Here is a 14,389-nt window from a genome sequence, read left to right on the forward strand (position 1 = left end):
GCTAACTGTGAGTGGAGTGCGGCTCGGGGCAGTCAGGGGTCACAAAAGGCTCAGGTTCTGCCTCCAGACCCCTTGTGTGGACTGGGACTGGGGAATCCCCCACTCTAGTCCTCAGTTTACTCATTGGTTAAATGGCAGGCTCAGACTGAGGGATCTCTTGGTACTTGTTGTTCTGATGGCCTGTGCTCCCCTGAAACATGTCCCTGTGCCCGGTGACAGCGTGAGGCTCCCTCTGGCTGACTGAGGAGGGTGGAGACTTGACTGGCTCATTATCCTCCCTGCCACCCATCTCAGAAACCAGGGGGGCACCCTTGGCCCAGCAGGCTGTCTCCCATACTTGCAGAGATAACCCATTGCTACGTGCTGCTGGTCTGATTTCCTCTAGACGGATCTGTGGACCCCCTGCTCGTCGTCGCCCTGCATCACCCCACTGCAGGCCTGGAGCTCCCAACCCGGATCCACACGGCAGTACCTCCCTGCTCCCCCCGAGCTGTTCTCCATGCTGCAGCCGACCACTTGCTGCTCAGAACTTCCATGAGTCCAAACAATCCAGCATGGCATTTGAGGCCCTCAAGGCCCTAAGGCCCTGACTCTAGGGGTTCAAAGGGGTTCCGTTGTCACCAAAGCCATAGGTCTTTAGAGCACCAGCAGCCTGCCTGTGATTTCTGCATACCCTGGGCTGTTTCTGGCCCCAGGGCCTTACCTAGAGCATTCTTTGCCTAATTCTTACTCATTCTTCACATGGTATCACCTCTTCCAGGAAGCCTTCCTGGCATAACTCCCTCTCCCAGGTTGGGCTAAGTATCCCTCCTCTACCCTCCCCGTGTATAACTCACACCACACTGAGCACCTTGTCTCTTCATCACCTCTTTTGTGTCTGTCTCTCTCTCCCTCTGGACTGTGGGCCGTTTGAGAGCAGGGTGACATCTCTCAGCTTCATAGGCCTACCATGACCTGAGTCATTACTGATGGTCTAACTGGCTTAGCAAGCCATTTACAAGCTCCAAACTGACCTCTCCTTGATCTCTATGGGCTAGACATTCTGTATGTGGGCTCAGGCTCCCTGTATAGCTTGGTACCTCAAGTGAGGAGGCCTGCAGGAGAGAGGAAGATTGCAAGCTCATGTGGGCTGGGTACAGCCAAAGCAGACATGACTGCATGCTTGGGTCTCCCTGCTCATTTCCCAGAGCCTCTGCCTACTGTCCAGGAAATGTCAGTGCACACTGAGGCAGGTGGCGTCCTGCTCATCCCAGTCACCAGCTGGAGCTCCCAGTGCTCTGCCAGCCACTGTCTCCTCACTGCTCCTGCATGGGCTTGGCACAGGTTGGGTGGGGGCCTTCGTGGAGGAGTAGGGGCATATGGAAAGCATTGCTTCCCTCTCCATGAACCTGGCAGAGAGAGGCTGTAGAGAGGCTAGAAGATGGAGAAAAGTCACGTTGATTCCCCTTGAACCTTGGTGGTCCAAACAAGCCCACTGTGGGGAGGGGTAGGAGGCTGGGGATCAGAGAAGATGAATTTAGGGTCAGCGTGGGCATGTACACATCTGGAGGTGGTGACTTGTACATCTGTGAGAGCGTACTTGGATATGGGCATGTTACTGTGAAGGGATTGTGTAGCTGTGTATGTGTACGGGCACCGTATATCTATGCGTGTGTACATGGGGAGGTGGGCAGGTGCATTTTCAACATGTGTGCCTGTGTCTGTGTGTGTCTCCGCTTGCCTGCAAATACTGGTGCAGGAGCTGTGAACACTGCATTTACCTACAGGAAGGTTTGCTAATTTTCCAAGGATTTGAGGGTGTGTTGCCCTTGTGACCTATTTAGAGAGAGAGAGAGAAAGAAAGAGAGACAGAGAGAGCGTACGTGTAGAGCAGGAGGGTGGGAAGGAGGTGAAGGTAATATCGGAACAAACTTTTTCAGACCGTACTTAGGGCAGGAAGGGAGGTGCCGATCCTGATCCTCTGTCTGCTGTCCAGGGCTTGTTTATACGAGAGGAACCCCCAGGCCCCTGAAGCAGGGCTTTCAGCATCATAACCAAAGCATTTGCGCCGTCACTGCCACTCCAGAGCATGTCTTGGGGCTCTTTCTGTTCTTCCACCTTGACACTGAATTTGTGTTGGGAGGGCGCTTTTCTGGGCACGCTCCAGATCTCAAGACCCTCTTGATGGCGAGGAAGGAGAGACTCAGCCCTTATCTGGGCTGGGGGAGTCAGACACTAGGCCCAGGAGTGGGCTCTGCTGTGGTTCTCTGGTCAGCCTGAGGGTCCGTAGCCCTGCTGCCCTGTGTTCGCAATGGGTGGGAGGTGGGAGGAGAGTTTCTTTGGTCAACCAGGATGGGAGGTGGGATCACCTCCGGATGGTCTCTTTCCACTGCCCACATTTAATGACCCTCAAGATGCTGTCAGCAATGACAGCCTCATTCCTGTCCCATGAGGCATGGCATTTCCTCAAGGGTCTCCAGATCCCAGCCCCACTGCAGCCTAGAGAGCAGGGAACTCAGAGTCAGACTCTTGGTGCTGGAGCTAGAAGGAACCTCTTCATTTCACAGATGGGAACCCTGAGACTGGGTCACACGGGAGTGGACAGAGGTGGGGTAGGGGGACGGGATGAGCTGGGCCTCACAAATCCTCATCTAGAGTGCTTTCCAGGGCATTCGCCCATCTGCCTCTACCCTCTCTGCCTACCTTGGGGGCTTCTCAGCAGCAGGGGTATGCTAAGGCCTTGGACCCCAGAAGGGGCAGGAGGAGGAATAGGAAGGGACCAGGCAGAGATGATTTGCTTGTTTATGGCCAGTTTCTGATCTGATTAATCTGTGCCCCTATCAATGATTGTTAAACATCCTGAATGTCACCCTAGGATTGGGACGTATGTCCTCTCTAGTGGATTGACAGCTACCTTGCTTCCCTTAGTTCAGATACTGCCTCCCTACAAGCCCGGAAGCCCTGCCCTCATGGCGAGCACATCACCATCACCCTCCTCATCCCACTGGAGCCTCACAACCTCTGGGAGGTACGAAGGCTGGGACCACGTTCCCATTTTACAGACAATGGCACTGAGCTGATGGTCATGGTTATGTGGTTTGCCCAGAGTCAGTTACTATCGGCTAATGCCAGAAACAAAAGGCAGGCCACCTGATTTCAAACCAAGGGCTTTTCCAGGACACCAGACTCCCTTCCCCAGTCAGCCAGTGTAATTCCCAGGGCCTGGTCAGAGACAGGTCCAGCTGTCCACACTCCTCCCCCGACCCCTGCAGTGCTCTCAAAGGTTACTGGGGCTGTAGAAGGGGCTTTCCCGACTCACCAATGACCGTGAGGATGCCTGTGGCCTCTGCCGAACCGAAGGTGTTGGTGACCTCACAAATGTAGGTGCCACTGTCCTCGGTCCGCAAGTCGCTGATGGTCAGCCCCGTGATGCGCTTGGTCCACCGGCTATCAGCCGGAAGGGGCCGGCCATCCTTGAGCCAGCGGATGGCGGGGATAGGGTAGCCCGAGGCGGTGCAGGGCAGCTCCACAGTGTGGCCGGCCCACACTTCCTGGGAGTGGAAGCCATCCAGGATGGTGGGGATCGACTCGGCAGGGTCTGGAAGGCAGAGAGGGTCGGCAGCCCTGGCCAGCCCTGGGTGGGATGAAGCGGGGCTGGGGGAGGGAAGGCAAGCACCCAGACAGGAGCCTGCTGCCCACTGGCGCCCATAGCAAGTAGTTTCTAGGGCAGCTCCAGAGGAACGTTTCAGGGAGGGTGCACTGTGTCTTCTGTGCTCAGGCCAGACTGAGTCCCAGACAACCTCGACTGGGATTCCCAGCAGGGGCTGGGAGGAGGCGAGAATATGATGGAGTTCGGGACTAGAGTGACAGACAGAGAGACAGATGGAAGAAGTGGGGAAGAGAGCAAGACATGCAGGGAGGGAGAGGGTGTGCGTGAGAACTCCTTTCCCACGGAGAGTCCCTGGGTTCTTTTATTTTTGTCCCTGGGTTCTTTTATTTTTGAGATGGAGTCTCGATGACTCCGTTGCCCAGGCTGGAGGGCAGTGGTGTGATCTTGGCTCACTGAAACCTCCACCTTCCAGGTTCAAGCAATTCTCCGGCCCCAGCCTCCCAAGTAGCTAGGCCTACAGGCACACACCACCATACCCAACTATTTTTTGTACTTTTAGTAGAGACAGGGTTTCACCATGTTGGCCAGGCTGGTCCCGAACTCCTCACCTCAGGTGATCTACCTGCCTTGACCTCCCAAAATGCTGGGATTACAGGCCTTAGCCACCATGCCCAGCTGTGTCCCTGTATTCTAGCCCAGGCTCTAGAGCAGTGATGTATCATGATGTCTCAAGTTTGCAATTCCTAGTATCTCTCTGGGCCTACTGGGAGATGGGAGGACGATCTATTTGCTCCTGCTCTGTCTTCTGCTGCCTGAACCCTGGAAAGACTCAGAAATGACCAGTTCATTTCTGCCAGAGCCTAAAAGGATTCAGAAGCCCCAGCAGTCACCTGTGACAATCCTATATTTTACATTCCGAAACCAAGAGAAACCAGCAACTACGAGACCTGCGACCTGAAGCTGCAGGAAACCACAGCCCCGGCGGGCAGGATTCTGTGTGCAATGCCCAGGCATTTCTCAGTGGTGTCCTGTCAGCCCTCTCAGGCTCATTCCCACCCGCCAAGGCCTCTCTGGGTTTCCTGCCCCTGGGGGACCTCCTCCCGCTTTAAACCTCACCAGGATCCCCCCCACCTACACAACACATCTCCACTGCTTATCCTGAATGCCAAGGCCTTCTATGATCTGGGCCGAGTCGGCCTGGCCTGCCTACACTGTCCCCTGTCTCCACGGAACCCTGCAGTGGTGTGCTGGGTCACCTGGGTCACCTGGGTGCCCAGCCAGCCTGCTCTGCCTGGCCAGCTTCTACTCCTCTTTCACAAACCAGCTTAAATGTCACCTCTTCCGGATGCCTCCCCCAGACCACTCTCAATGACTCCCACAGACTTTTCTTTTCCTTTCATTTTATTTTCAAAGAACTCCCCGTTATTTTTATTTTTATTTATTTATTTTTTGAGACAGAGTCTCGCTGTGTTGCCCAGGCTGGAGTGCAGTGGTGTGATCTTGGCTCACTGCAACCTCTGCTTCCCGGGTTCAAGCAATTCTCTGCCTCAGCCTCCCGAGTAACTGGGATTACAGGCGCCTGCCACCGTGCCCAGCTAATTTTTGTATTTTAGTAGAGATGAAGTTTCACCATCTTGGCCAGGCTGGTCTTGAACTCCTGACCACCTGCCTTGGCCTCCCAAAGTGCTGAGATTACAGGCATGAGCCACCGCTCCCAGCCCCAGAACTCCCCCTTATTTTAAAATAAATGTTTTATTAATAGGTCAGGCATAGTAGCTCATGCCTGTAATCCCAGCACTTTGGGAGGCCAAGGTGGGAAGATCACTTGAACCCAGGAGTTGGAGACCAGCCTGGGCAACATAGTGAGATCCCATCTCTGCCAAAACACATACACACACACACACAGACACACACACACACACACACGACTATAGTGCCAGGTGTGGTGGCACAAGCCTGTGGTCCTGGCTACACAGGAGGCTGAGGTGGGAGGATCAACTGAGCCAGAGATATGAGGCTGCAGTGAGCTATGATTGTGCTACTGTATCCCATCCTGGGCAACAGAGCAAGATCTTGTCTCAAAAATAATGATAATACTAATACTCATACTAATAAAAGCCTTAAAAGTGTTTTAACAGATAAAATAGATAATATATGCACTTGGTAAAACTTCAGAAAATATAGAAGAGCATGTCATAAAGGGAGTCTCCCCATCTCCCCACTCTCCTGCCACCCCACGTGACTCTCCAGAGGTAGCCTCTGTCAGCACTGCCCCTTCCAAGGGCAGTCAGCACCCGGAAGACTGTGAGCTCCTCAAGGCAGTGTGAAACCACTACTGTATCTCCCCAGGCTGCTGAACCACAAATGTCTAGGGAGGATGAATGAGGAACTCGGGCATGGGCAGGCTAGTAGTATGATTTTTCTGGATAGAAATCCACATTGCAGAACTGTATAGACTTGTGGAATTACAGAGCTGGCTTAGGGAGCTTGAAGCATGAAGAGATGAGGATGCTGAGACCAGAGATGTCCCTGCCTGGGATCACACGATGGAACTAAGATCAGAAGCCAGGGCCGGGCACGGTGGCTCAAGCCTGTAGTCCCAGCACTTTGGGAGGCCGAGACGGGTGGATCATGAGGTCAGGAGATCGAGACCATCCTGGCGAACACGGTGAAATGCCGTCTCTACTAAAAAACACACACAAAAAAACTAGCTGGGCGAGGTGGCGGGCGCCTGTAGTCCCAGTTACTCGGAGGCTGAGGCAGGAGACTGGCGTAAACCCGGGAGGCGGAGCTTGCAGTGAGCCAAGGTCCGGCTGCTGCATTCCAGCCTGGGCGACAGAGCGAGACTCCGTCTCAAAAAAAAAAAAAAAAAAAAAAAGGATCAGAAGCCAGGTCTCCCCAAGCCTTGTGCAGTAAATGGTATCTGAGATGGAATAATCTAAAATCTTAAATTTTGCTTAAGAGTGGATAGTGGTCCCTTCACTAACGGGCACTTTCCTCTGCCCTCAGCAATTGCCCTGGAGAGGGGTTGGGGTGAGAATTCTCCTCTCTAGGGGAAAGATCTCTGTTCTCTTCCCACCTTCCAGTGCTGGTCAGGGGCTGCCTGTGGGCTACAGAAGGAGCCCGGGCTGGGAATCAGGATCTCCAGAGGCTCTCTCTGACCCAGTGCCTGGGTCACTGAGAAGCCCTGTGACCTTGGGCAAGTTTTGTGATCTCCTAGAGCCCGAGTTTCCCCACCTGCCCTGGTAGAGGTGATAATATTGCCTCCAGACCTCACAAGGCCGTTGCAGGCAACCAGTGGTATAGGTGTGTGGAGGCGCTTTAGATGCTCAATCCGCCTGCAGATGCGCGGGACGGTTACTCTCTAGAGTCCACGCACCGTGCCTGCCAGATTCTGTGGCCTCTTCTCCCACCCCCAACCTGGTGGGAATGGCTGCGATAAACAAACCCAGTGCCAGGGAAGAATTACTCAATGTGACACTTAATTGATGCAAAATACACAAATTCCGCGGCACACCGCAGAATTTACAAGCGGAGGGGCCATCAGGGTGGTGGAGGAAGGGGCGGGGGGAGGGAATTAATCACCGAGGCTCAGGCGTGAAATTAAATTCTGAGGGAAAGAAACCTCTTTCATTACTCCAGAGCAGAAGTAAAATGCTGTGGCGTGTACACGGCGACAGCCCGGGGGGACCGGGCGCTGCTAGCACTGAGGCAGGGCTGGGGGAGACAGATGGTCAGGCCTGAGAAACTGCTGGGGGTGCACTGGAGCTAGGCTGGGCTGACTGGGGGTCTGAGATGCCCTGGGGCGGCTGCTGGGAACCCCCTACGGCCAGCTGAATGGCACTGCTATGGTTAGGTGGTTAAGGCACCGCCAGGAGCATGGCTTCTGCACCTGGCTCTGTCCTTTGTGAGCTGGGGGATCTGATTCCAGTTCCTCAGCCTCTCTGACCGCTGGTTTCCTCCTTTATAACTGCAGATGACAATGCCCATCCCACTGAATTGTTGTGGGGACGGAGTGAGTTAATACACCTGAAAGCACTTGGTAAGCTCTATAAAAAGCACCTAGATGTATGGAATGATTATGATTAGGTTGTATTTTGTGGAGGCACAGACTATTCTTGCAACTCCCTCTGCAACTTGGAAAATATAGAAAAATGAAAGTTGCCCTTCTTCCCCACCCCTATGCCTTGGGAAGATAGTGGGAATAACAATATAGCAACAGAACAACCACTGACAATAATAGTAGCAGCTACTGTCTGTCCTCAGCTTCCTGTGTCAGGCACTAGCTAAACTTTTTATAAGCAGTATTAATTAATTAATATTTATTTATTTATTAAATAATAAATAATTAATTATTCATTATTGAATAATCCACTGTCACCCAGGCTGGAGTGCAGTGGCACGATCTCATGATCTTGGTTCACTGCAACCTCTGCCTCCCTGGTTCAAGCGATTCTCTGCCTCCACCTCCCGAGCAGCTGGGGTGCTGTCACACTCGGCTAATGTTTGTATTTTTAGTAAAGATGGGGTTTTGCCATGTTGGCCAGGCTGGTCTTGAACTCCTGTCCTCAAGTGAGCCACCTGCTTTGGCTTCCCGAAGTGCTAGGATTACAGGCCTGAATCACCACGCCTGGCCTTTCTTAATAGGAGATATTCTGTTTCATTCTCACAGCAACCCAGTAGGAGTACATTTTGTTACTCCCGTTTTCCGGATCAGGCAGCTGAGGTTTGGAACATTATTTTATGCCAGGCTGCACAACTAGTGAGTGTTGAGGCGGAGATGGAAAGTCTGGCCTAATTCATAACTACTGTCATAACAATACACCTCGTTAGCTCTCCCTACCCCCAGCAACTTTAGCACTGAGTGCTGAAGAGACCACACATGTGGTTCCTGTTCTCATGAACTGACCACCTCCAATGCACTGCCGTTTGTATCATTCTCACCCGCAACAAGCCCCAGGAGCTCTTGGAGCCCATTCTCTAGTGAGACTGAAACATCTCAGCAGACATTCGTGCCCTGCCTCTCTCTGGGGCCGGATCTCCACCCTCAGCTCTGGGGAGTGGATTCCAAGTGCAGTGGGGAGGGGCGGGTGAGCCCGAGGCAGGCTCTGGGCTTCCCAATGCCAACCCCCTAGGCATTGCTTGCTCCAGTATCAGTTGCATTTTTGCCGAGACAAGCAGCTTGCAGATCGCCTTGTCACATCCCATCACATCAGGACCCCGTGTCACTGCATGGGCTCCCTCCCTGGAGCCCCCTCGCTCGCTTCCTTTGTCTCTGTGTGTGTCTCTCTGTTCTGCCTTTCCCCTGCCCCACGCCAATCTCTCTTTGTGCCAGGGCCTCTCTCTTGTCTGTCTGGGTACCGTCCCATCTTCACGCCCGCTTTTCTGTTTGGGCTTTATCTGTGAGTCTCCTCCCCCTCGCCCTTCTCCCGGAAGCTGGTGGTGAAAGAGGAGGGGAAGAAGGGCTGGCATGGCCTCCAGTTCAAAGAATGTCTCTTTTTGAGGAACTCCTGCCTAGTGCCCCCAACAGCTAGAGGTCCAGCTAGGAGACTAGAAGATGAAGGAGCCAAATATTCGCGGAGAAGGGAGCAGGCCTGAAGGAAGGGGATTTCTGTGTCTTTCCCACATTGCAGGATAGGCATGCAAATGAGATGCAAAACACCATACAAACAAGTCCCTGTCATTTTGAGGCGAGCTCTTTGGAAACTGGGCTGTGGATTCCAAAGTCAAGCCACAAAGATGGGGCCGCACGGAGCAGCCCCGTCCCCTACCCTTATGACGGCATGGTTTCCCTTGGCATTGATTAATGCCATAAATATTTACTTGGCACCTACTGTGTGTTAGGCACAGGGCCAGGCGCTGAAGACACAGGGGTGAATCGGGAGCCGGGTTGTTGCCCTCCCAGCTCCTGATCTCCTGGCCTTGCCCCACATGTGATGGATATGTGGAAGGGGTCCTGGAGACAGTCATCTGTGGGTCAGGGCAGAGCTCATCACCAAACCACCAAACTCAGGGCAGAGCTCTGAGGGCCAGAGGCAGACAGAATCAGAGCAGCCACCTAGACAGGTTCCTTTTCCAGAGGCCTAGAGAGGCTGCGAGATTTCATGAGTTTAATCCCAAAAGCCAGGTGTTCTGACTTAGTGTTCATCCCCTTTTCAAAAACTCCAATCTCAAGACAGAGATTTTTCAACTCACAACCCACAAACTGTTAGGAGGTTGTGAAATCCCTTTGGTGAGTTGTGGCTGGCATTTAGAGAAATCAGAATTAGATAGAATAGAATAGAAAATTTCAGGCGCCTTGCAACAAGCATGGTAGAAAATACCAGTGTGTATTGCGCAGGCCATGCTAAGAACGTCTGTCTGGGCATTGCGGTCAAAGGGTTTGGAAACCACTGTTCAGAAAGCCTTCCTTGAGGAGCGCCTCTCTGTGACCTCAGCATGGATATGGGCATTCAGCTGACCCCTTCTAAGGGGTCCTATAGGACCCTGAGGCCAGGGGTTCAGAGTCTGAATTCCGGCTGTGCCTCCCACTGGTTAAATAGCGCTGGCTAGTCGCTTGGCTTCCCTAAGATTTGGTTTTCTCATCTGTAAAAATAGGGGGAACAGCACTCACCTCACAGGGCTATGACGGTGCCTGACAGAAACAAATGAGGGAATCCCAGATACACAGAAGGATTCAATAAACACCGGCTTCCATCCCTCCCGAGAAGCTATAATCACCCCAGGACAAGAATCCTTTATTCCGTTTAGAAATATTTTGTTTATAAATTATGTTCTGCCTGCTTTCAAATGTTTTGAGGTGGCCTATGACGAAACATACACGTGTACTCATTGATCAGATAGAATTCTCTGGCTAGGCGCGGTGGCTCACACCTGTAATCCCAGCACTTTGGGAGGCCGAGGCGGGCAGCTCACCTGAGGTCAGGAGTTCAAGACTAGCCTAGCCAACACAGTGCAACCCTGTCTCTATTAACACACAAAAATTAGCCAGGCATCATGGCGCACGCCTGTAATCCCAGCTACTCAGGAGGTTGAGGCAGGAGAATTGCTTGAACCCAGGAGGCAGAAGTTGCAGGAGGTGGAAGTTGCAGGAGGCAGAAGTTGCAGTTAGCCAAGATCACGCCATTGCACTCCAGCCTCAGCAACAAGAGAGAAACACCGTCTCAAAAAAAAAAAAAAAGAAGGAAAAGATAGAATCCTCAAAAGCACCTAGAGGCACGGAAATGCAACGCCCCCTCCCCACCCCCCTGAAAAGCAACACTAATAGTTACTATGTTTGAGCATCCGATTTTATCTATGAGCTTCCTGACAGGAAAGGCAAAAAAAAAAAAAAAAAAAAAGGGAAAAAGAGGGTGAGTTTCGTATCCCTCATTATTTGAAAATGAAAACATAGCAAAGAGGTCTTCCTTGGTGGTTTCAGTACCTGATTTCTTTAATCTCTTCCTCTGATTTCCCTGAGTACACAGGGGGCTCCTCCATCTGTGGTGGGACACACCAAGTTCCAGGGATGGCCTGGTGTCCTCCCTTCCCAGCCCGCCCCATTCTCCCCAGGCTCTCTCCCCTACCTGTCACGGAGAGGCGTGCCCCATTGCTCTGCCGGGTCTCCCCGCTGTACTTGTGCTTGGTGATGCAGCGATAGGTAGAGAGGGCGTCCTCCTTCTGTACGTCAGAGATGTACAGCCCGCCATGGTAGGTAATAAAAAACCTGTTTTCTGGAGACACAATCAGGACATAGTTTGTTACTTCCCGGTTTGGTACAGCCTCAGAGGCAGGGTAGCATCTCTGACAGAGGAGGATTTTCACACACAAACAAAATGACAAATAGAAATGATAGTAATTGTTCCTTTCAGTGTAGATGCTCCAGGGTTTAACAGAAAAAAGCTGGGCTTTAGAGTTAGGCTGAGATCTGGGTCCCGATCCGGCTCTTCTACTTATGGGCTGTGTGACCTTGGGAAAGTTACTTAACCTCTCTGAGCCTTATCTGTACAATAGAGTACAAATAATGGTGTGGGTGTACAGATTTAAGAAATGGGGCCAGGTGTGGTGGCTTGCACCTGTAATCCCAATGCTTTGGGAGGCTCAAGCAGGAGGATCACTTGAGACCAGGAGTTGGAGACTAGCCTGGGCAATATAGCGAGACCCTGTCTATAAAAAAAAAGAAAAAATTAAACAATTAGCTGGGTTTGGTAGGGCATGCCTGTAGTACCAGGTACTCGTGAGGCTGAGGCAGGAAGATTGCCTGAGCCCAGGAGGTCAAGGCTGCAGTGAGCCGGTGATCATGCCACCGTACCCCAGCCTGGGTGACAGAGTGAGACTCTTGTCTCTGAAAAAGTAAAAATAAAAAGAAGAATAAAGCGTGTGGTACAGAATAAGCACTCACTAAGTGAATATTAGTTCTCATCTTTCCTACCTCTTTGCAAGAGTTTGCAAAACTCTTTCATATTCCTTGCCTGTTGGCTTTTACAACTGAGATGCTAGCTCCATTTTACAAAGAAGGAAACTGAGGCTTGTAGTAAAGTAACTGGCCCAGGTCACACAGCCAGGAAGTGGACTGGAACTTCTGACTCCCAGTTGTCCCTCTGTGTGGAATTACACATAAGCCTCCATCCCCTTCTCTCAATTTAAATCATTTATTCACTCAACAAATGATTATCGAGGCAAAGTTATACTAGCATGGGGACAAGGAGGGGCAGATACACGGTAATCACTCAAACAGTTCTCAAACACCCACTGTGCACAAGGCCGTGAAGGGGACAGGCACTGTGCTCTATGCCTCCTGCCACTGCCACAGCCATCTCTGCCCCGACTGTGGGGACCTGGCAGGGGAGCAGGAAGCACAGGGGGCAGCCTACCCACATTGCAGATTGCGACACAAGAGCCCCCCTTCCCATCCCAGAGGGGAAGTGGATTTCCTTGTCTAAGGTCCTAAGGCTCACCCTCACCTTGAGCCGATAAAGGCTGATTTAAAGGAGAAAACTGGACTTGAGGGTTGGGAAGGGGTTTGCACTAGACTCCCTAAGCTCATGGATGTGTCCTCCCACTGAGGCCAGACTAAGATGGAGAGGCGAGGCCGGGCGCGGTGGCTCACGCCTATAATCCCAGCACTTTGGGAGGCCGAGGCAGGCGTATCATGAGATCAGGACATCAAGACCATCCTGGCTAACACGGTGAAACCTCGTCTCTACTAAAAATACAAAAAGTTAGCCAGGCGAGGTGGCGGGCGCCTGTAGTCCCAGCTACTCGGGAGGCTGAGGCAGGAGAATGGCGTGAACCCAGGAGGCGGAGCTTGCAGTGAGCCGAGATCGGGCCACTGCACTCCAGCCTGGGCGGCAGAGCAAGACTCCGTCTCAAAAAAAGATGGAGAGGCGAACGCTGGGGTCCTCTGCCTCCTCTTTGGGGGTTTCCCAGACAGGCCTCGAGGGCCCAGGCTGCCATTTCCACTGGGAGGGGTCTTGGAATCAGGGCAGTGATAGTGACTTCAAAGCCGCAGGGGAGAGGGTCGTGCTGAACCCATGGGAAGAACCCGATAGCACCACATGTCAGGCTGGCAGAGGGAAACATTTTGGGCAATTCCATGCCCTTCTAGCCCTATCATTTAGAGGTCTGCTTCCTCCTACCTGAGGCCTAAGTGACATCCCCTCAGCCAAGATGAGAGCTTCGCTCCTGTGAGGAATATTCTGTGGTATCCCACCCATCTCCCTCCACCATCCCAAGCACAAGCCCAAGATTGTCAGCACCCGGAGGTGGGGACCTCACCAAAGGGCATCTTCTGCCGCTGGAGGCTGTAGAACTGCAGGGCTGAAAAGCTGAGTGCACACGACGATATCTTTGACAAAGTTTCTCCAGCCTTCATTTGAATATCTCCGGGGCTGGGGAACTCCCTCCCTCACTCAGCTGCCCATTCCAAAGTTGACTTTTTTTTTTTTTTTTTTTGAGACAGAGTCTTGCTCTGTCGTCCAGGCTGGAGTGCAGTGGCATGATCTCAGCTCACTGCAAGCTCCACCTCCCAGATTCACGCCATTCTCTTGCCTCAGCCTCCTGAGTAGCTGGGACTACAGGCACCTGCCACCACACCCGGCTAATTTTTTTTGTATTTTTAGTAGAGACGGGGTTTCAACGTGTTAGTCAGGATGGTCTTGATCTCCTGACCTCGTGATCCGCCCACCTCGGCCTCCCAAAGTGCTGGGATTACAGGCATGAGCCACCGCGCCCAGCCCCAAAGTTGACTTGTAGATCAGTCTTCCTTGGTGACCACTGATCTTCTTGGCGCTCCCGCCATGGGTCCTGCTCTGACTCACTGGTGCCTTGCTGAACCAGCCAAAACCCGTGTTCCTGACATACTCCCTCACACACTGGAAGGTGACTGTGATGCCCTTTGAATTTTCTTCAGGGTTAACAGTCTTAGGATTTTATTTTCATTTTATGTATTTTTTTGAGACAGACTGCCACTCTGTCACCCAGACTGAGTGCAGTGGTATGATCACAACTCATTGCAGCCTTGGCATGCTGGGCTCAAGTGATCCTCCCACCTCAGCCTCCCCAGTAGCTGGGACCACAGGCATGCACCACCACACCTGGCTAATTAAAAAAATTTTCTTGTAGAGATGAGGTCTCACTATGTTGCCCAGGCTGGTCTCAAACTCCTGGATCCAAGGGATCCTTCTGCCTTGGGCCTCCAAAGTGCTGGGATGACAGGGATTTTATTTTTTAATATTTATTTAATATGGTTTCAGATAACTTCATCAGTTTGGTCTCTTGCTTCTGAATGAACTTTAGTTTATCTACAATTCCAATTGCCCC

General features: G+C 52.2%; 1 protein-coding gene across 1 annotated transcript in view; it reads right to left on the bottom strand.

Annotated features, from left to right (window-relative positions):
* DSCAML1 (DS cell adhesion molecule like 1) overlaps positions 1–14,389 on the bottom strand; it is a 365,263-nt gene that overhangs the window by 92,844 nt on the left and 258,030 nt on the right. Inside the window, exons 4-5 of the mRNA XM_008021021.3 lie at positions 11,155–11,301; positions 3,299–3,577 (exon numbers count right to left, since the gene is read on the bottom strand). Coding sequence (XP_008019212.3) covers positions 3,299–3,577; positions 11,155–11,301 — 426 coding nt within the window. The remainder of the gene's footprint in view (positions 1–3,298; positions 3,578–11,154; positions 11,302–14,389) is intronic.

This window comes from Chlorocebus sabaeus, chromosome 1, assembly GCF_047675955.1.
Source record: "Chlorocebus sabaeus isolate Y175 chromosome 1, mChlSab1.0.hap1, whole genome shotgun sequence".
NCBI classification, from domain to species: domain Eukaryota; kingdom Metazoa; phylum Chordata; class Mammalia; order Primates; family Cercopithecidae; genus Chlorocebus; species Chlorocebus sabaeus.